The sequence below is a fragment of the Phalangium opilio genome, unplaced genomic scaffold, assembly GCF_054372755.1.
Source record: "Phalangium opilio isolate 3A_F unplaced genomic scaffold, DU_Popi_V2 ptg000390l_1, whole genome shotgun sequence".
Taxonomy (NCBI): Eukaryota; Metazoa; Arthropoda; class Arachnida; order Opiliones; family Phalangiidae; genus Phalangium; species Phalangium opilio.
Genome location: NW_028324234.1, coordinates 573,492 through 595,630, shown reverse-complemented (window position 1 = coordinate 595,630; position 22,139 = coordinate 573,492). Strand labels below are relative to the sequence as shown.

The 22,139-nt window shown below is 38.0% G+C and overlaps 3 protein-coding genes across 5 annotated transcripts; 2 read left to right on the top strand and 1 right to left on the bottom strand.

Annotated features, from left to right (window-relative positions):
• Positions 1-1,538: 1,538 nt before the first annotated feature.
• On the bottom strand, positions 1,539-11,247 carry LOC149594146 (uncharacterized). Its single transcript, XM_089861501.1, has 3 exons — positions 10,817-11,247; positions 7,646-8,251; positions 1,539-2,186 (listed from the first exon to the last, which is right to left on the bottom strand). Exons 1-3 carry the CDS (start codon positions 11,099-11,101, stop codon positions 1,539-1,541), a joined length of 1,539 nt encoding a protein of 512 aa, XP_089717627.1. The 5' UTR covers positions 11,102-11,247.
• LOC149594147 (uncharacterized) lies at positions 3,380-7,649 on the top strand. 3 transcript variants are annotated; one of them, XR_016379438.1, is made up of 5 exons: positions 3,380-5,305; positions 5,485-5,552; positions 6,087-6,129; positions 6,322-7,180; positions 7,245-7,649. XR_016379438.1 is itself a non-coding variant. In XM_089861511.1 (5 exons), exons 1-4 carry the CDS (start codon positions 4,950-4,952, stop codon positions 6,347-6,349), a joined length of 495 nt encoding a protein of 164 aa, XP_089717637.1. In that variant the 5' UTR covers positions 3,380-4,949; the 3' UTR covers positions 6,350-6,386; positions 6,494-7,649. The 3 variants fall into 3 exon arrangements, 2 of the variants coding, with proteins under 2 accessions (XP_089717637.1, XP_089717636.1); XM_089861511.1 differs by having other exon boundaries at positions 6,322-6,386; positions 6,494-7,649; XM_089861510.1 differs by having other exon boundaries at positions 6,322-7,649.
• Positions 11,248-12,469: 1,222 nt separating the features above from the next.
• On the top strand, positions 12,470-21,938 carry LOC149594145 (uncharacterized). Its single transcript, XM_089861508.1, has 5 exons — positions 12,470-12,628; positions 14,334-14,524; positions 17,519-17,788; positions 20,062-20,127; positions 21,546-21,938. Exons 1-5 carry the CDS (start codon positions 12,544-12,546, stop codon positions 21,720-21,722), a joined length of 789 nt encoding a protein of 262 aa, XP_089717634.1. The 5' UTR covers positions 12,470-12,543; the 3' UTR covers positions 21,723-21,938.
• The last annotated feature ends 201 nt before the right edge of the window (positions 21,939-22,139 follow it).

Sequence of the window (22,139 nt, the reverse complement as noted above, 5' to 3'; positions counted from 1 at the left end):
TGCCGAATTCTCAGTGCCGCGGAAAATTCTGACCTTCGTAACCTCGAATGGATTCCTTATCTTAGTAGGCCAAAGCCACGAGTTTAGTGATGCGATAGACGCATTACCATTAGCAGTGATGCGGGACCTGTGGTTCCAGCAGGATGGTGCGCCACCACATTGAGCGGTCAATGTTCGCCAATGGCTTACTGAGCACTTTCCAAACCGTTGGATCGGTAGAGGTGGACCAATTCCGTGGCCAGCAAGATCCCCTGACCTAACCCCACTTGATTTCTTCTTATGGGGATATGTTAAGGGGAAGGTGTTTGCAACAGAACCTTTAAATGTAGACGACTTGAAGGCCAGAATTCGAAGCGCAATTGAACGAATCACTCCTCAAATGCTAGAAAACGTAATACAAGGCATGGACAATCGTCTTGAAGAGTGCCTACACCACGACGGTAGGCACATCGAACATTTACGCTGATGGGTTTACCAAACAGCCCTTTAATTTGTAGTGTGATGCCTTAGTTCCTAAGCTTAATCTTAGGTCTTTAACGTTTCAAAGTGCGTATCATTAAACGATATTAACTATGATACTTGTTGCACGTTCTCATTTGCATACAATGACACATGTCACACCCTGTATACGAGCTCGAAAATGTACTGCAGTGAAGTAGTCCGTCAGGGGTTTTGGGGGTTTTCCACAAAGATAGGTGTTGCTCTGATCTCTTCCACACTGTATAAAACAGTTAGCCTTGACCCAACCGTAAGAAGGAGCTCTGAGATAAAATAGATGACGTCAGAATACGAGTTGACATGTTGAGGTAGCTAAAGAGATATTAATCACTTCATGTACGGGCTTCCTTTGTAAACATTAGAATCTTAACTACGGACTGTTTATTAAACTATATTAAACTTATTGATTTTATCTTAGTGTTATTACTTCGTGTAACGAACATAACAGTTTTGAAGTCGCGCTCTCTTGACAGAATTTTCCGCGTGCCTGAGTGCTTCATTTTGACTTCTAGCGGCTCTGGCTTGATTTTCCGCTTGCCTAATTTCTTCGTTTTGAAGTCGCGCTCTCTTGACAGAATTTTCCGCGTGCCTGAGTGCTTCATTTTGACTTCTAGCGGCTCTGGCTTGATTTTCCGCTTGCCTAATTTCTTCGTTTTGAAGTCGCGCTCTCTTGGCAGAATTTTCCGCTTGCCTGATTGCTTCATTTTGACTTCTAGCGGCTCTGGCTTGATTTTCTGCTTGCCTAATTTCTTCGTTTTGAAGTCGCGCTCTCTTGGCAGAATTTTCCGCTTGCCTGATTGCTTCGTCTTGTCTTTTGATAGCTCTGCAACGATTTTCATACAGTCTTACTGCTGTGTTTTCACGCCTTAATGAATTTCGTTGAGCTGACTTGGATTTATTCTGTTGAGTCCCGGGTATAATTTCGCGAGACGGCCCAGGCATAATTTCATTAGCGAATTCCAGGGATTTATTCTGTATGATTTCGCGAGACGATGGAGCCAAAGTTTCATGAGCAAATTCAATTTCGCGAGACGGTGAAGTTAAAGTTTCATTTGCAATTTCGAGGGATTTATCATGCTCAGTGCCTCAGTTTCGAGTACAATTTCGCGAGACGGTGGAGGTATAGTTCCATAAGCAAATTCCCTTCGTTTTTTGTAACTTTCTCTCCTTTTTGCATTTTCTCGCTCGCGATATTCAGGATTTTGGCGCCTTAATGAATTTCGTTGAGCTGACTTGGATTTATTCTGTTGAGTCCCGGGTATAATTTCGCGAGACGGCCCAGGCATAATTTCAGTAGCGAATTCCAGGGATTTATTCTGTTCGATTTCGCAAGTCGATGGAGCCAAAGTTTCATGCTCGGTTTCATGAGCAAATTCAATTTCGCGAGACGGTGAAGGTAAAGTTTCATTTGCAATTTCGAGGGATTTATCATGCTCAGTTTCGAGTACAATTTCGCGAGACGGTGGAGGTATAGTTCCATAAGCAAATTCCCTTCGTTTTTTGTAACTTTCTCTCCTTTTTGCATTTTCTCGCTCGCGATATTCAGGATTTTGGCGCCTTAATGAATTTCGTTCTCTCCTTTTTGCATTTTCTCGCTCGCGATATTCAGGATTTTGGCGCTTCAATGCAATTCTTTTACGGTTTCTCTCATAGAGATTCTGATTTTTCTGTTCCGAGTCTGACATTCGCTATAAATTATCAAAATACTATTTTAAGCATTATCCATTATCTTAAATGTTTAATCACATCTATTCTTTCAATGCTAATTTATAGACCAAACCACCCAAGCATTCATATTGGGGAAGTGTCATACTTATGGGTATTATGTTACTTATGATTTAATGTATACAAAAGACACGCGCCGACCAATTTCATTATCTACAAATTGAAGCATTCATATTGGATAATTAATATAATCATAAATAATTAACATAATGCATACTGACAATCGCTATAAATTATCAAAATAAGTGTCATACTTATGGCTATTAGTTTTACATTTCAATGCTAATTCATAGACCAAACCACCCAATCATTCATATTGGGGAAGTGTCATACTTATGGTTATTATGTTACTTATGATATAATGTATACAAAAGACACGCGCCAACCAATTTAATTATCTACAAATTGAAGCATTCATATTGGATAATTAATATAATCATAAATAATTAACATAATGCATACATAATCAACATAATGCATACATAATTAGCATAATGCATACATAATTAACATAATGCATACTGACAATCACTATAAATTATCAAAATAAGTGTCATGATTATGGTTATATGTCATACTTCTTTGTTTTCACGCCTTAATGAGTTTCGACTGACATTCGTCAGCCCAGGCATAAATTTCGTTGAGCTGACTTGGAATTATTCTGTGCCAAGGTTTCATGAGCAAATTCAATTTCGCGAGCGGCCCAGGCATAAATTTCGTTGAGCTGACTTGGAATTATTTACTAGGGGACTTCGGGTGAAGGAAGGAGAGCAAGTTTACTCTTAAGAGATTCAAAACCGAAAGACCCTTTATTTTCCAGTACGAAAAGACGATATACAGTTTTTACATTGTGATTCCTTGATTCTAAGAAGTCAGATTGACATGTAAATTGATGGGGGCCATATACGGAGAAAAAGAGTAAATACGAAGCTACTCTACAAGTATTGCCCGGAAATGGTGCAACCGATCCAAAAACCTAAACATTTATATTCAAGCTTAAATATTTCGTTACGCTCAAGGGTTTAGAAAGTTTCCCTTTGTAAAACTCAATACATAGTTTACAGGCGTGGAGGATTCATACCATTTGCACAAGGAGACCTGGCAACTTAGAGTGTAAAGTAGCAGACGATTTTACACTCTAAGTCGCTTGGTCTCCTGGTGTTAATGATAGGAATCCTCTACGCCTGTAAACTATGTATAGTAAGCTAGTCTTTCGCTATACCCATTTCTACTGATACATTTGTCATGCTGGACGTGATAATGGCACGAGATAAGGGTTGGCGCCTAGTTGGGATGGACAGGTCGGGGTTGTTTCCTTCCTCTGATCTGTAGATTCGTCGTGGTAGCTTTTACCATAATCCTTTAGGAGACTCATGGGATGAACAAACAGTTTTCTTTCCCCCCTCTATCGAGGAATTCTTCTTTATGAATATAATGGCAGTAGCGGCTCCGTAACCTGGGTGGCTTACCCCCTTCTACCGCTAAAATGTCCTATTGTATGACATCATTGGCTTTTCTCTGGTTTTTGGAGTGTTTTATGGAAAAGTACCATTTTCTATGCCCTTTCTAAACCGCCACCTCGTGTCCATTTTTAGCCATATCGTAGTATACGACAGGCTCTTAGTTTGACCCGAGCCGTCCGTAGTAGTAGTGGCCGGGGTTGTCGCTTCGTTATCGTCAGATTTTAGCTTAAAAGGAACTTTATATTACCACAACCCACCCATAGGGGTTACTGGGCTCGGTTAGAGATTTAATTTTAATTAAACTTTTTTAAGGTCAGACCCGGGAATCGAACCCGGGTCGCTGGCGCAGTAGACAGACATTCTAACCACTAAACCATAAAGACTTGGTAGAAACTCCGAGTTTTTTATTATTTATTTTTTCTCTAAAATGTCGGGGTGATGTGGGGTAGGGTACCTCTTAATCTGTGGGGTCGGAAACTTTTGAATTTTTATCTGTGGGGTCGGATACTTATGAATTTAAATGTTTGGGGTTATTATATTTATTTCCTTTTATTTATGTGATAATTAAATAGATAACGATTTTCCCCGTTTCCTACCGCGCTCCTCATGTGTTTCGTTCTCGTTCGGTAGCTATCATCATCTATGTTATGTTTGACTGGAACGTTTTGGCGGTTAATTCAAATGTGGGTTTAGATAGAGCTAACATAGTGTTAAATGAGCGTTATGCGTTTGATCATTTTAGCATTGCTAAAGGTAATTCGAGGGGATAATCACTAAAATGCGTAATCACTATAACTAAACTTTCTCTTTCAAAAGTTTCTGGGCATAAGTCCTTGTTAGAAATTTATAAGATGCGATAAGTGTGCATCGGCATAAGTCTATGTTGTAAACTCATCGAGGGGATTATCACTAAAAACTATCTGTTCTTCGATTCGCCGGAATATTAGAATTACAGCATAAGTAAATTTATACGGTTATAATTTAATCACTGTTTTGAGTAGGGAATAGAGGGGCTATTAACTCTGATTTTATGCACGGTAAATCAATTAAGCATAGAAAAAGATAGCGCTATTCACTCATTAGGGTAAGGTATAGAGGGGTTATCCACTCATTAGGGTAGGGTATAGAGGGGCTATTCACTCGTACGATATGGCTACTATTACGAGCCCTTGGGCCGTCTTGTTAAATTATAACTTGCGGTGTCGTTATTAAGGCTAGAGATTCATTTTCGTTCTTGCTCTCCAGTAAGCAATTTTCTCCAAGATGACTGATAAAACCACTCAAACAATTTACGCTAAAAACGCTTGGGGTGAACTTGAACTAGAAATTGGCGACCTGCGCACCTGGCCAAATTCCATTAGGGATTTATTTTGGAAAAAACCCTTGACGAAAAACAATGACCATTTAGTGAAAATTTGCGCGTTCGGGCATTTAAACGGCGCGCGTGAAACCACGCTAATAGGCGCGTTGATGTTCACGAAAGTCGGCCATTATTTTTCAGACGTGTCAGCAGCCGTGATGGCTATTTATTTCGCGTGGAACTCGAGCAGAGACTTGCGAAGAACCGTGTATAGTTTTCACGTACGGCTTGGAAAATTTTTAAACTTGGAAAAAGAATGGTAAGCAACTTTTAAATTATTTCTTTTTTAAAAAGGCGGAACAATACCTCTTTGCACTATATTTTTTGAGCTAAATGTAATTAATTCGCAACTTCAACTGTCAAAGTGTGCTTTTAAAGTGCTTGAATTCAAGAAATTTCCGATATCGCATTTAAAATCTGAATTGCTTTTATTTATAGGGTGAAAGAAAAGTTTGATATTTTTCCGGCTGTTGAGTCGTCTATGAGGACTTCAACGCCCAAAAAAGGTATGCCTCTTTTCAGAAGCATGCGTAGTAGCGTCTAACGGATTCCTTAGTTTTTAGTACAGTACCTTTCAAGGGAAAATATTAAGCCTGAACATAGAAAATCTCACCCTTTCAAAGCCAAATTTTACTTTTTGAAAGAATAGGCGAATTTGAGAGATTTTTGAATTTCAACGCAATTATTAGGAGGGATTTGAAAATGACAATGTTTATTCTCATTAGGACATATTTAGAGATTTTGGGATTTCGATAAAAGTGTACGGGATTTTGACTAGCGTCCGACCCCCCCGATTCTTGCAAACTGAAAGTGGTGCAAAGCGGGTTCTAGGCTTGTTCTAGGGTTCTAGCGAACTGATGATAAACAAGTTAAACAATAAAGGACTGAATTTTTTCCCCAATTTTTAATTTTACACGGAATTTTATTCCGGTAAAATTTAGCATCTTCGTTCTAAAACTGGTTTTCACTAGCCAAAGGCTGAGTCGACCTTCCATACTTTTCTTCCATAATCAGATTACTCATCTTTATTTGTTTCTTAGGAATGACGGTTAAAAGACCGCAAATTGAGGACTCGCCATCCATGTAACTATTTTATTACATTATGATTTAAAATAATTAATGTTTTAGCAAAGGACGCGTATCACATGAAATATTTATAAAAATACTTTAAAAAATTAAAATCATACACAATTTAACATGCATTTTAACCATAAGCCTCTTAATAAATAAAATGAGTTCCTCATAGATGTTACTCATATTGATTTCCTTTCTTAGGGTTAGGACGACAACGAAGAAATTTTGAATGATGACTTGGATGAAAGCCGGTTGAAGCTCAAATTGTCAGTGTAATTTCTAGCTAATTTATTTCTTCGGGAAACAATCTCAATTTGAAATGTCAATATAATTAATCAATCTAGTAAAACTTATTAACTGACTTTTAAACTAGTCACTCGAAAAGGGCTCGGAGCCTTTAAAGGACGCACCATTCATAAACAACTCGGAGCCTTTAAACGAGGCACCACAGGAAAAGGACTCTGAGAGTTTAGACGAGGCACCACTCGAAAAGAGCTCGGACCCTTTAAAAGTTTAGACGAGGCACCACTCGATAGGAACTCAGAAGAATTAGAAGCATAATTTAATTTCGCAAGCCTTCCCACAATATAAAAATAAATATATAATTTCATTAACTTTTCTTGTACTGGCATTCGTGTTGGTTTAGGCTAGTGAATAAAGCTTTTAGTTTCATAATTTCTTTAAAAAAAGCCCCATTTCATGAGAGAGAGAGAGAAAAAAGAGAAGGCGGCAAACCCTTCCCCTAATTCCTCCATGGTCTCAGCTTTTACCCCTCCAAGAAGTTTTGGTTCTAAGTTTGTCTAGGATCAGACCAAGGATTATTTAAAATGCCTAAGGATAAAACGCACACACAGATTTCTATAGTAAGGGAATGTTCTCTAGTTGTTCCGAAATTTTAACCCATCCCCCTCTTCTCCACCTGCTGTTTTGGTGCGTCAAACGGAAAAGAAATATAAATATGGCGCCACCTATCTTATTTTCGCGAAAGCATGCTGTTTAGAGTTCTTTTTCGAATTGTCAACGGTCGTTAAGAACATTTAGTTTAAGATTCAAGAATGAGGTTAGTTCCTAAAAATCATAATTTAATTTTAATAATAGATTAAAGCAATAATCCTTGATTAAAGCTAACATTCAGTTCAAGAATATACGAGGTGAGTTTACAATAATTTAGTTTAATAGGCAAGGCTTAGGTTTTGGTAGATCTGCTAGAGCAGACAGAGAGCGACAAAACTTTCAAGAACCCGGTCACGTGTTGACGCTTAAAAATATTGGCTTTCCGGTTTGCCGATTGTGCCCGCTAGGTACCGTTTGGAACATCTACCTTCGATATTTCCTTCTCTGCGTTTTATCCTTAGACATTTTAAATAATCCTTGTTCGGAGGTTCGCGTGTCACAAAATTTAAGAAAGGGCCCAAGCGCCTGTCGGGTTCGCGTGTCTTTTGTGTACATTAAATCATAAGTAACAAAATAAGTATGAATAGAGAGATCAACTATATGGGTGGCCACGTGAGCCGTGTAAAATTACTATTAAGGCCCAACCCTTGGGCCATCTTGTTGATTCCGATATTAGATCTATTTCAGTCTGAATTGTGTCTTCTCTTGGTTCAGATATTAGTCCTATTTTTGTTATTTGGCCAATTTCTGGTGCGGATATTTGGCCTACTTTTGATCCACATATTAGGCCTATTCCTGATTCACATTTTAGGCCTATTTCTGGTGCAGATATTAGGTCTATTTCTGATTCAGATATTATAGAAGGTAGTATGGTCTCAGTGCTATTTTCATCCGAAGCTGGTTCTTGCTTAATTAATTTAACATAATTGTCGTCGTAATTCGAACAAGATAAATTATCTTCGCTTTGGTCTATTTCCGGTTCATTTATCAAAGGCAATATCGCTTCGTTTGAATTTTCCCTCAAATCGTTTTCGATAAAAAAGTCTACTTCCGGTTCTTGCTTAATTAGTCGCACATCGGTGTTGCCATAACTAGAGTAACAGATATTCTGGGTTTCAATTGTAGGGCCGAATTGGTGAATTCCGTCAGCTAATCTTGTCACCGATGTAATGCTCAGCTGGTTCCTCTCTTTGTTGCGACCAATGGCGGTGGCTTTTGGTGGCTCGTAGCTTTGATACTATTTAATAAAGATAATTTAAAAAATTAATATAAGCGGAAGGGGTTAATAGAAGAAGTGTGACACTCCGTATCCTATTAATACTGAAGTTATGTAACATGATTCTTCCCAGGCGAGGGAACCCTTTTTGTTTGCTCTCCGGCTCATCAAACTTAATTCAGATGGGTAACTATCACACTGTGCTAGGGTGAATTCTACAATTGTTTGGTATGTATTTACTAAATGTCCAGCAATCAACCCATTTTTGTTATTTGCTCTATTTTTGGTTCAGATATTTGGTCTATTTTTGATTCCGTTATTAGGTCTTCTTTTGGCACAGTATTAGGCCTACTTTTGGTTCAGATACTGGTCCTATTTTCGGTTCAGATATTGGGCCTATTTTTGGTTCAGATATTAGACCTACTTTTTATTCCGTTATTAGGTCTTCTCTTGGCACAGATATTTGGCCTTCTTTTGATTCAGATATTATGTAAATTTTTCTTATTTGGCCTATTTTGGTCCAGATATAAGGCCTATTCTTGGTTCCGTTATTAAGTTTATTTCAGCCTGAATTAGGTCTTCTCTTGGCACACATATTGACGCGGGACAAAAATTAATCCACAAGCGCATTCGCCTTGGCAAATAGTCAGCGATAATAGAGTAATGATGAGGGAACTATTTACGTGGCGTATGTGATTCGGTTTAGTAACCTAGTGCACTCCAAATGTTAATCTGATGTTGGGAAGAATCATGTTACAATTACCCCGCCCGCTTTGTGGTTGTACACTTCTCTCGAATAGAAGTATTATATACTTCTGTTAATATATGTATATACGTTTTAATTATCAGGAACACATTCAGGATAGCGAAAGAACGTTTGTCTTGGACCAGTTTTAAAATTCATGAAGTGGGGTTACTGGTCCTTGGGACCAGTTTATTAAATCTACAGGAAATTTAAGAAGGGACCAGCCCTACAAACTAGTTTACTATTCAGGACGCTAGGGGGTCACTGGTTATCGGGACCAGTTTATTAATTGCAAAATGTATAGGAAATTTAAGAAGGGACCAGTCCTAAAAACCAGTTTACTTTTGACGACGCTAGGGGGGGGGGGTTACTGGTCCTTGGGACCAGTTTCTTAATAGCAAGGAAGGCTAAGGGACCATTCCTTCGGACTTGTTTACAATTGGGGACGCTAGGGGGTTACTGGTCCTTGGACCATTTTATTAATTGTGAATCTATAGGAAAACAAATAAGGGACCATTCATTGGGACCAGTGAATTCCCCAAAATACGCTCTCCCTTCGTAATATGAGGAGTATAAATGCATGCTATCCTCAAAAGTGTATAGATATAAAAACGAAAAGTACGCTTCATTAACAATTCCATAGCTGCCTTTGGTTAACCGAAAACGACATGTAAACTGAAATAAGCAAATTAACTACCCTCCTCTAAATTAACTGCCTACAGGAACTGACCAATCAGGGAAGAGCTTCTTGACGTCATAGGTTTATAGAAAGTAGTAGCAAATGTGGATGAGAGGGAAAGTATGACAAGTGCCATAGAGCCTGTGTTGAAAAACGTGCACATCAAAGTTTCGCCAATAACTATTTAGTTTACTAGTGACTGGTGGACTTGCAAACTCGCGACTGAAAGTAGTTCAGACATTTATGCTCCTTGGTTTAACCATAGCCCACTCGATCACGCGCATCACGACGCAAGCTGCTCGCGCTATAGCTAAATTACCGAGATTTGGTTTAAACGTATCTAGTTTTATGTGCTTTTCTATTGCTTCGATAACCTTACTTAAAAACTTTTTATACATTCAAATACCTTTTAAAACATTACCAGCTACTCTGTTCTGACTACAAACACAAATCGAGGAAGTTCTAGCATACACAATAGCAGACGACGGTAACCGCGTAACCGCGAATTAACACAAGACCTATTTTAAGGGAGTGAACAGGCCCAGTATAGCTACGCCAATAAAACGGTCAACTACGGCGAAACTCTGATGACTCGCGACTTTTGGCCATTTTCATACTTTTCCTCTCATCCACTTTTGGTAGTAACATGATTCTGGCGATTGAAACATTTATTTTTGGTACTAGAGCGAGCACCTGAGCACTACTTTATGAGCTTATTCACGGAACGGCTTGTTCCCTGTGCCACGCAGATGGAAGGTAATCATACTCAGCAGAGGGGAGGGGGTCGACACTATTCGGGGGAGGGGATAAAGGAGCTTGGGCTTCTCATATTACACAGCACCACCAAGTTTATAAGATATGTTCCTTCCATAAGTAAGACACTACCTAGGGTTAATTTTGCAGGACTATATGATCTAGGTCCTATTTAGCCTGCATTACTAAGCCTTTGACAGCAGCGTCTGACCATCAGGGGTATGTCGCTTTACCACGAATCAATGACCTACTCCAGACCAGTTTGTAACCAGTGACAAACTTATGTATGGAACATACCTTGGTATGAGCCATAGCCCACTCGATCACGCGCGTCACGCCGCAAGCTGCTAGCGTCGTGACGCGCGTGATCGAGTGGGCTATGTATGAACTTAAAGAAAAAATAGCCTACCATTAAATCCAATGTTTCTCCAGTTTCTTGGCAGACTATGGGATCTGGGTGCTCTGTTGTTGGCCCATTACCACCAACAAAGTGGTTAGAGCATATGTATAATGTTTGTTTTTTAAGTCTTTCAACACTCAATTTTTCATCGTATCTGTTACAAGCCGATATCCACCTTAAGCACTTGTCCAAGTCTTTTTTTGGTCTCGGAAATGGGTAGTATTTAACGGGTTTCTCGTGAGGCTTAGCGTATGTAGTAGTATTTCGGCACAGTGAGTACATACACTGCTTCATATTCGCAACTTTACGTATTAATCACTTCAAGAACGACATTATGCATCAGTTTTAAACTTTCCACAATAGTATTATCACTCGGATCTTGTCTGAATATTAAACTCTACTCTCAACTCTGAGTGCCATTTCCCAATTTCCGATTGTCTGCTCTTAAATTTTTTTTTGCTATGAACATAGCCCACTCGATCACTCACTCACAATGGCACCGAAAATGGAGGTGAAAATGGATCCGTACTCCGTAGCCCCCTTTGTTTTTTTTTGGTTTTTTTTTGATGTTTCAATGCGATGTGGGTCAGAGGACCGCGGCAAGGATGAGATTATTCAGGTTTCATTATGTGTGTAAGCAGGGGAAGGAAATGAGGTTTAATTGGGAGGTGACGGACGGGGTGTGGGGGTCAAGTAACCTCCGGCGGACACGGGGCAGTCGGCACCTATAGGTGAGGATCGCCGACATGTGTCTTATTCCCTCAAACTTTGCCGCCCAGAAGCTTGGCTTACAGGAGTGCGCCACACTCCCGGCCCGTAGCCCCCTTCAGCTTCAGCCAGGATCAAGTATTTTAGTTTAGCAGACGGCGCGACCTGGTCAATGGTCATGGACCAGAACAGAACAGACTTGTAAATATTGATAATTTCATCGGGAGCCTTGCGGGCTCCCGACCCCCGCCCCCAAAATCCAATTTTCTTGGGTACCCGGGGCTCCCTAGTGGACAAGGGTAAATAAATAAAAAAAACTTGAATATCATACTGAGGCATACAACTATTTTGGTGTCGAGGAAAAGCTGCAAATTTTTAACTTTTACTTTCACTTTTGAGTCTTGAACTCTTGATCCTAGAAACCGCGTCACACTCGCCTAAAGGGAGGGAAGGGAACAGAGGCTAGGGAGTAAGGGAGCAAGCCCAAAACAAATGTGAGGGAGGGAAGGATGCATTCCGGGCTTTACTGCGACCGTTTTGAGGGAATTTATTTTTTTTCTCTATTTTCAGAGCTGATTTGGTCTGTCGTTATGGGGGAGAGTTCTCATCGCCCCGAATTTTTCAGGGTACCCGGGTGGTACCCGACCCCCCCCCCCCTAAAAATATTTTTTTCCAGGGTGTCCTGTGATTTTTCTTGGGTGTCACAGGCTCCCTGGTACCCACTATTTACAAGTCTGGACCAGAAGTGGAGTAATGTCCGAACTCTGGTTACCCTTGTTTTTAATTAGTTGTCCCGAGGACCCCTGACCCCCTCCAATTTAACTTTTAAACTGGACCAGGCAATTTTTAAACTAGTCATTTGCCCTTTGCCACCGTCTTATTTCCCACCCTGTTTTCGAAATATTGGTTGGCGGTTTTTGGGCTTGTTTACAATTTTATTTTGGCGGCCGGTTCTAGGTTTTCATTTTCAATCTGGCAGCAATGCAGAAGATATCAGTCTCATCATCAGGTAAGAGTACGAGACTACGATGGCAGAAAGTGCAGCTCTGAGAAGAGAAATTCGTAGACGAAAAATATTGGACAATTCAGAAGCACGATTAAAGAAAATTTTTGGTATGTTAAAATCCTTTAAAAAACCGTTCATTTTCCCATATTCAATCGCTGTGTAAAAATATACGAAACATTATATGACACGAGGCCAAGGCTTAATGAATTTCCTCGAGAAATTGAAAATATACAGTTAAATCCATCTGATTTTGATTGAGTATTGCAGATTAAAATTTATAAAATGGGCAATTAATATGTGCTGATTAGGTTAGTTAAATTTAATTGTTGAAAATTGACAGATATGCCTGACCAGTCCACAATCTGATTTTGATCTACGAGGTTTAGGTTATATTCATTTGTGTTTTGGTTAGGTTATATTTATTTTTGTTGAAATTGGTTAGGTTAAGGTTTGATTACTTTCAGTTTTATAGGGATTTGGCAGTATTACGTCACGCAACCTCTATTTTCCACAAGCAAAAGTATATAGATCTAAATACAAAAAGTACACTTCATTAGCAATTCCCTAGCTGCCTTTGGTTAACTGTAGACCACATGTAAACTGAAATAAGCAAACTACCCACCTCTAAATTAACCCCCTACACGAATTAACCAATGAGTGAATTGGTTATTTAGTTATTAATTAAGTTTAATTATTCAAGACACCTGGGGTCCCTAGTTTGGAGGAAAATATGGTATTGGTGATGATATGGCACTTTAACCAATATACAGTCTGCTACTTAAAACTTTCTCCTCACGTCACCCCCCTATCTCTTCCATCGGTTGTGGCGATCATTTTGGAAGGTTTCAGCTCATGCCCTACAATTTAGACTACCAATATTGACGTCACGTCCCCCTAGCTCCTCCCCTCTCAATTCCACCCTATAGATAGTTTTCACACATGGAGGATTCATACCATTTACACCAGGAGGCCGGGCTATCTGGCGGACAAAAACCCGTCTGCTTTTGTCCTCCAGATAGCCCGGCTTCCTGGTGTAAATGGTATGAATCTTCCATGTTTGAAAACTATCTATAGGTTCAAGCTTAATTTACCGATTAATCAGTTGATAATAGGCCGCTATCGGTCGATAATGGGCCGCTATCGGTCGATAATGGGCCGATATCGGTCGATAATGGGCCGATGTCGCTCGATAATAGGCCGATATCGCTCGATAATAGGCCGATATCGCTCGGTAATAGGCCGATATCGCTCGGTAATAGGCCGATATCGCTCGGTAATCGGCCGATATCGCTCGGTAATCGGCCGATATCGCTCGGTAATCGGCCGATATCGCTCGGTAATCGATCGATATCGCTTTATAATCGGTCGATATCGCTTTATAATCGGTCGATATCGCTTTATAATCGGTCGATATCGCTTTATAATCGGTCGATATCGCTTTATAATCGGTCGATATCGCTTTATAATCGGTCGATATCGCTTTATAATCGGTCGATATCGCTTTATAATCGGTCGATATCGCTTTATAATCGGTCGATATCGCTTTATAATCGGTCGATATCGCTTTATAATCGGTCGATATCGCTCGGTAATCGGTCGATATCGCTCGGTAATCGGTCGATATCGCTCGGTAATCGGTCGATATCGCTCGGTAATCGGTCGATATCGCTCGGTAATCGGACAATATCAGTTTCATTGGGTGAAATAATGGGTTATCTCGCCAAGTTTAAATTGTCAGTTAAAATCAGCTTTGGTAAAACTTCAATACCGGTATCGATATTAACAGACTAATGAAAACTATCTTTTGTTAAGGCAATGGTAACCTGAAGACAGTTGTGGAAACGGTGCCAGAAAAATCGATTCTATCAGATTTGCTCTGTGACGATGATGAATTAAATGATTACGTTGGAAATGGTATCAATCAGAATACAGACTGCGAAACGAGTCGAGTATCGAACCCACTGGAATTCTCCAGCGAGGAACATTGGCCAAGGGGTGTCTTGGTGAGTTAGCGCTTCAACTTCATCATAAAAAGTAGGGCCCCCAGAGGTCTTATGATTCCTATAAAATCCTATGTTTTTCAACTGTCTGATAAAATCCTATATTTTTAAAACGGTCCTGTATAATCCTATATTTTTAAAAACAGTCCTGTATAATCCTATATTTTTAAAAACAGCCCTGTATAATCCTATATTTTTAAAAACAGCCCTGTATAATCCTATATTTTTAAAAACAGCCCTGTATAATCCTATATTTTTAAAAACAGTCCCATATAATCCTATATTTTTAAAAACAGTCCCGTATAATCCTATATTTTTAAAAACAGTCCCGTATAATCCTATATTTTTAAAAACAGTCCCGTGTAATCCTATATTTTTAAAAACAGTCCCGTGTAATCGTATATTTTTAAAAACAGTCCCGTATAATCCTATATTTTTAAAAACAGTCCCGTATAATCCTATATTTTTAAAAACAGTCCCGTATAATCCTATATTTTTAAAAACAGTCCCGTATAATCCTATATTTTTAAAAACAGTCCCGTATAATCCTATATTTTTAAAAACAGTCCCGTATAATCCTATATTTTTAAAAACCGTCCCGTATAATTCTATATTTTTAAAAACAGTCCCGTATAATCCTATATTTTTAAAAACAGTCCCGTATAATCCTATATTTTTAAAAACAGTCCCGTATGATCCTATATTTTTAAAAACAGTCCCGTATAATCCTATATTTTTAAAAACAGTCCCGTATAATCCTATATTTTTAAAAACAGTCCCGTATAATCCTATATTTTTAAAAACAGTCCCGTATAATCCTATATTTTTAAAAACAGTCCCGTATAATCCTATATTTTTAAAAACAGTCCCGTATAATCCTATATTTTTAAAAACAGTCCCGTATAATCCTATATTTTTAAAAACAGTCCCGTATAATCCTATATTTTTAAAAACAGTCCCGTATAATCCTATATTTTTAAAAACAGTCCCGTATAATCCTATATTTTTAAAAACAGTCCCGTATAATCCTATATTTTTAAAAACAGTCCCGTATAATCCTATATTTTTAAAACCAGTCCCGTATAATCCTATATTTTTAAAAACAGTCCCGTATAATCCTATATTTTTAAAAACAGTCCCGTATAATCCTATATTTTTAAAAACAGTCCCGTATAATCCTATATTTTTAAAAACAGTCCCGTATAATCCTATATTTTTAAAAACAGTCCCGTATTATCCTATATTTTTAAAAACAGTCCCGTATGATCCTATATTTTTAAAAACAGTCCCGTATGATCCTATATTTTTAAAAACAGTCCCGTATGATCCTATATTTTTAAAAACAGTCCCGTAGAATCCTATATTTTTAAAAACAGTCCCGTATGATCCTATATTTTTAAAAACAGTCCCGTATGATCCTATATTTTTAAAAACAGTCCCGTATAATCCTATATTTTTAAAAACAGTCCCGTATGATCCTATATTTTTAAAAACAGTCCCGTATGATCCTATATTTTTAAAAACAGTCCCGTATGATCCTATATTTTTAAAAACAGTCCCGTATGATCCTATATTTTTAAAAACAGTCCCGTATGATCCTATATTTTTGAAAACAGTCCCGTATGATCGTATATTTTTGAAAACAGTCCCGTATGATCCTATATTTTTGAAAACAGTCCCGTATGATCCTATATTTTTGAAAATAGTCCCGTATGATCCTATATTTTTGAAAAAAGTCCCGTATGATCCTATATTTTTGAAAAAAGTCCTGTATAATCCTATATTTTTAAAACAGTCCTGTATAATCCTATATTTTTAAAACAGTCCTGTATAATCCTATATTTTTAAAACAGTCCTGTATAATCCTATTTTTTTAAAACAGTCCTGTATAATCCTATTTTTTAAAACAGTCCTGTATCATCCTATATTTTTGAAAACAGTCCTGTATAATCCTATATTTTTGAAAAAAGTCCCGTATGATCCTATATTTTTGAAAAAAGTCCTGTATAATCCTATATTTTTAAAACAGTCCTGTATAATCCTATATTTTTAAAACAGTCCTGTATAATCCTATATTTTTAAAACAGTCCTGTATAATCCTATTTTTTTAAAACAGTCCTGTATAATCCTATTTTTTAAAACAGTCCTGTATCATCCTATATTTTTGAAAACAGTCCTGTATAATCCTATATTTTTGAAAACAGTCCAGTATAATCCTATATTTGTAAAAATAGTTCTATAATTTTGAAATTTGCTCGAATTTTAAGCAACACATTGGTTTAACCAGGACTTTAAAAAGCGAACGAAATTAATATTTTTGTGTCCTATAAAATCCTATAATTGTGGGAAAACGTCCTATAAAATCCTATATTTTCATAAAAAAATACCTATAATTCCTATAAATATTTTTGGATTTCGGCTGGGGCCCCTGCAGTACCGGACTGTTCCTTAAAAAAGAAGGAAAAATAATAGTTTAGTGTCCTATATAATCATACCTATAACCAGAAGTGAGATGAGACTAGAAGTATCGAGTTAACCAAATTCTTCACTTGGCGAAAATGAATATTCTTGATAACACACCAACGGTTGGCCCTCTAATAGCGGTTTCAGAATTTTCCCTCCAAAACGTGAGACGCTCGTGGCGGTAGACGGCGGAACTAGATTCAAGGAGCCGCGTCCGTGTTTCGCGGCTTTAGATTGAGGGGAAGGGGGTAGGAAATGTTTTTGGAACTCGACCAATTTTTTTCTCTCTAGTGTAGGCGCGTGGGAAGCGGCATAAAATCCTCAAATTTGTTCACTAGTGCCAGGATCTACTATCAATGCTAGAGCCCTTCACTTCTAGTCTCATCTTACTTCTGCTATAACTCTGGAAAAAACGTCCTATAAAATCCTATAGTTTCATTTAAAAAAATACCTATAATTCTTATAAATATTTTCGAAATTTGGCAGGGCCCATGCTATGAGTATTATTTATTTGTATTCCCTTGGACTTTACAGGGGTCAAACGTCAACGGAGAGGTCAAATCGACGTCGGTTTCAAATCTCCGTGATTATGAATTCCCCAAAAAGGTGTCGGATACGGAAAGCCGTTCTTATTGTCGTTCAAAGTCAGATTGCCATCGAAGAAATAGTTGCACGCAAATTGTCATGGATACTTTACAAATTTACGAACTTAGTCTACCTATCGTAAGAACGTGGTTGGTCATTTTACTCGCCGTCATCACCAGGTGTTGGATGGCACTCGATAATGGCACACTTTTTTATCAGGTACAGTCTATATATCAAAAGTTAAATATCAGGGTTCAAATTAAAAAAACCCACGGGTTTTATTGGGTTTTACGTGTTCATTCTTAAAAACCCATGGGGTTTTACCACACGTAAAAAACGCAGTTGAAAAAACGCACAGGTTTTACCACACATAAAAAACGCAGTTGAAAAAACCTGATCTTTAGGATCAGTTTTTAAGTTCTCAAAGTTTGGATCACTGATCTTTAGGACCAGTTTTTAAGTTCTAAAAGTGTGGATCACTGATCTCTAGGACCAGTTTTTAAGTTCTAAAAGTGTGGATCACTGATCTCTAGGACCAGTTTTTAAGTTCTAAAAGTGTGGATCACTGATCTCTAGGACCAGTTTTTAAGTTCTAAAAGTGTGGATCACTGATCTCTAGGACCAGTTTTTAAGTTCTAAAAGTGTGGATCACTGATCTCTAGGACCAGTTTTTAAGTTCTAAAAGTGTGGATCACTGATCTCTTGGACCAGTTTTTAAGTTCTAAAAGTGTGGATCACTGATCTCTAGGACCAGTTTTTAAGTTCTAAAAGTGTGGATCACTGATCTCTAGGACCAGTTTTAAGTTCTCAAAGTTTGGATCACTGATCTTTAGGACCAGTTTTAAGTTCTCAAAGTTTGGATCACTGATCTTTAGGACCAGTTTTAAGTTCTCAAAGTTTGGATCACTGATCTTTAGGACCAGTTTTAAGTTCTCAAAGTTTGGATCACTGATCTTTAGGACCAGTTTTAAGTTCTCAAAGTTTGGATCACTGATCTTTAGGACCAGTTTTAAGTTCTCAAAGTTTGGATCACTGATCTTTAGGACCAGTTTTAAGTTCTCAAAGTTTGGATCACTGATCTTTAGGACCAGTTTTAAGTTCTCAAAGTTTGGATCACTGATCTTTAGGACCAGTTTTAAGTTCTCAAAGTTTGGATCACTGATCTCTAGGACCAGTTTTTAAGTTCTAAAAGTGTGGATCACTGATCTCTAGGGCCAGTTTTAAGTTCTAAAAGTGTGGATCACTGATCTCTAGGACCAGTTTTTAAGTTCTAAAAGTGTGGATCACTGATCTCTAGGACCAGTTTTTAAGTTCTAAAAGTTTGGATCACTGATCTTTAGGGCCAGTTTTAAGTTCTAAAAGTGTGGATCACTGATCTCTAGGACCAGTTTTTAAGTTCTAAAAGTGTGGATCACTGATCTTTAGGGCCAGTTTTTAAGTTCTCAAAGTTTGGATCACTGATCTTTAGGACCAGTTTTAAGTTCTCAAAGTTTGGATCACTGATCTTTAGGACCAGTTTTAAGTTCTCAAAGTTTGGATCACTGATCTTTAGGACCAGTTTTAAGTTCTCAAAGTTTGGATCACTGATCTTTAGGACCAGTTTTTAAATGATTGGACCAATTTTTTACACTTACAAAGTGGGTTTACTGATCCTTAGGACGAGTTTTTTAATTGAAAGGACCAATTTCTAAGTTCGCAAAGTGTGATCACTGATCTTTATTACCAGTTTTTAAATGATTGGACCAATTTTTAAACTTACAAAATGGGGTAACTGATACTTAGGACCAGTTTAATTGATTGGACCCATTTTTAAATTCTACAAAGTTGGGGTAGCTGGTCTTTTATAATTGCGGATTTATATTAAAATTAAGAATGGGATTAGTCGGTAAGGACCAGTTTAGTATTATGGACACTAGGGGTTACTGTCCCAAGGACAAGTTTTAAAAATATCTTAATTTCCAAAACTGGTCCTTAACAAAATTTCAAAGAAATACTTATATTCAGTTCTGAAATCTAGAGATTTTAACGAAACTTTAAAGAGGAAAATATAACCAGTGACAAACTTATGGATGGAACATATCACTTATAAACTTATGCTGTTAATTTATAGAAAAGTGTATATTGTTTCACCAAGAAGTGATATCTAGTTTATTAGGGAGAAGGTATAAATTCGCCACATTTCTAGCTTTATCTCCAGCCCAAACGTAGGTCCGGCGTTAATCCCCGCCCCCTCTAAATAACAACCAGCATTTCATTGGTTCTTGAAAACTCACGTCAGCGCGACGCGAATGACGAAAATTCCGCATTTTTCGACTGAGGAGAGGCGAAATAGCCCGGCCTCCTTTTACGTCCCCCCTTGTATTTTGAAAGGGGGACTGGGACTATGGCGCGCGTATACTTTGGCATCTTAAACTTTCTCCCTAGTAAACTAGATATCACTTCTTGGTTTCAACCTCTCTTTAAATACTTAATTATTAACTTAATATTTGCAGTCCATCCTAATACCATTTTTCACTGTGGAAATTTGGATTTTATGTTATTCACAGCTCAACAAAAAGGTAGGCTACTTACTTCAAAAGGGTGGTCGGGCCGAAATACAGTAAAAATCAAAAGTATATAGCTATAAAAACAAAAAGTATCCTACACTTCCTTAATTGAAATTTTCTGGCGATGTGTAATATGAGAAGCCCGGGCCGAAATACAGCGGGTTCTATCAAAAGCATTAGAATTTAAAAACCAAAAGTATCCTACAATTCCTTAATTGAAACTTGCTGGCGGCCTGGCGCTCTTGTAATTTGAGAAGCCCTAACTCCTTTATCCCAACAAGAACAGTGTCGACCCCCGCCCCCCAATGCGTATGATTACCTTCGCTCTGCGTGGCAAAGGGAACAAGCCGTTCCGTGAATAGGCTCATAAAGTAGTGCTCAGATGCTATCTCTAGTGCCAAAAATGAACGTTTGGATCGCCAGCATTATGTACTAACTATTTTCTATAAACCTATGACGTCAAAGAGCTCTTCCCTGATTGGCTAGTTCCTGTAGGCGGTTAATTTAGAGGAGGGTAGTTTGCTTCTCAGTTTGCACAGGGTTCATACAACTTTTGGAAAGCAGATTTCCCCGACTTTTCCCTGTTTTTTTGTCTCCTATATTTCCCCCGAGTTTTCCAGGTTTGTATGAACCCTGATTACATGTCGTCTACAGTTAACCAAAGGCAGCCAGGGAATTTTTAATGATGTGCACTTTTTGTATTTATATCTATATACTTTTGATATTAGTACCTAATATCATTTATAAACCTACGAGGTCAAGGAGGGGGTTAGTTTAGAGGAGGGTTGTTTGCTTCTCAGTTTACACAGGGTTCATACAGCTTTTGGAAAATCTATTTGCCTGTATTTTCCATGTTTTATTCCCCATATATTTCCCCGAGTTTACCATGTTTTTTTCCCCATATATTACCCCGAGTTTACCATGTTTTTTCCCCCATATATTACCCCGAGTTTACCATGTTTTTTCCCCCATATATTACCCCGAGTTTACCATGTTTTTTCCCCCATATATTACCCCGAGTTTACCATGTTTTTTCCCCCATATATTTCCCCGAGTTTTGCACGTTTTAATCCCATATATTTCCCCGAGTTTTGCACGTTTTAATCCCATATATTTCCCCGAGTTTTGCACGTTTTAATCCCCATATATTTCCCCGAGTTTTGCAGGTTTTTTCCCCCATATATTTCCCCGAGTTTTGCAGGTTTTTTCCCCCATATATTACCCCGAGTTTTGCAGGTTTTTTCCCCCATATATTACCCCGAGTTTTGCAGGTTTTTTCCCCCATATATTACCCCGAGTTTTGCAGGTTTTTTCCCCCATATATTTCCCCGAGTTTTGCAGGTTTTTTCCCCCATATATTTCCCCGAGTTTTCCATATTTGATATAATTTTGATATTAGTACTTAATTTAATTAATTAATTTAATTTCAGGTTGTTCGAAATAGTAATTCATTGATTGGTGGTATTCTAATTCTGTGTCGGGTTAAAGCGTCAGTGGCGGAAAAAATCTCTCAACAATTGACGTTTATGCGTCAAATAGCGCAGGACTTCAGTCTGTACATATTCTTCTTTATTTTGTGTCACATCAGTTGTCAGCGATGGATTTAATTAATTTTGGTTAATCGCGCCCCGCGTTAATCTTAATTTCCCCCCAAATTAAACTATGCAACATTCACTAATTAATAAATTAACTTCATTCAAGAGAAAAACCAAGTCGGTCGGGGGGGGGGGCGGAAAAAACTATTATGAACTTGTAACGTGATTTGTCAATTCATTCGATTTTATTAGTACTGTTTTGAAAAATAAATTAGTGGCTATATCTATTATGTGTTCAATCAATTCTTTCATACTCTTAACATAAAAAATACTATAGTGCCTTGGTGTGACGTCACACATGTTATTTGCCCATAGTACGGTTTAAAGTGTTTTGAGAGCTGAGGTCTCGTTATTTTTTAAAGGTTCATTTTTAAATCAAAATGGCGGCGGTTTGGTGTGATGAAATTGTTCGCTCTTTGTTCAGTATTT

Excerpts from the sequence above, each read along its gene's own strand:
- LOC149594147 (XM_089861511.1), top strand. The coding sequence starts at position 4,950 with ATGACTGATAAAACCACTCAAACAATTTACGCTAAAAACGCTTGGGGT. Across the intron at positions 5,306-5,484 it reads TTAAACTTGGAAAAAGAATG|GGTGAAAGAAAAGTTTGATA; the intron begins GTAAGCAACTTT and ends TTTTATTTATAG. Across the intron at positions 5,553-6,086 it reads GACTTCAACGCCCAAAAAAG|GAATGACGGTTAAAAGACCG; the intron begins GTATGCCTCTTT and ends TTTGTTTCTTAG.
- LOC149594146 (XM_089861501.1), bottom strand. The coding sequence starts at position 11,101 with ATGAAGCAGTGTATGTACTCACTGTGCCGAAATACTACTACATACGCT. Across the intron at positions 8,252-10,816 it reads GAGAAACATTGGATTTAATG|TATCAAAGCTACGAGCCACC; the intron begins GTAGGCTATTTT and ends TTTATTAAATAG. Across the intron at positions 2,187-7,645 it reads CCAAGGGTTGGGCCTTAATA|CGAATGTCAGACTCGGAACA; the intron begins GTAATTTTACAC and ends GATAATTTATAG.
- LOC149594145 (XM_089861508.1), top strand. The coding sequence starts at position 12,544 with ATGGCAGAAAGTGCAGCTCTGAGAAGAGAAATTCGTAGACGAAAAATA. Across the intron at positions 12,629-14,333 it reads ACGATTAAAGAAAATTTTTG|GCAATGGTAACCTGAAGACA; the intron begins GTATGTTAAAAT and ends TCTTTTGTTAAG. Across the intron at positions 20,128-21,545 it reads ATTCACAGCTCAACAAAAAG|GTTGTTCGAAATAGTAATTC; the intron begins GTAGGCTACTTA and ends ATTTAATTTCAG.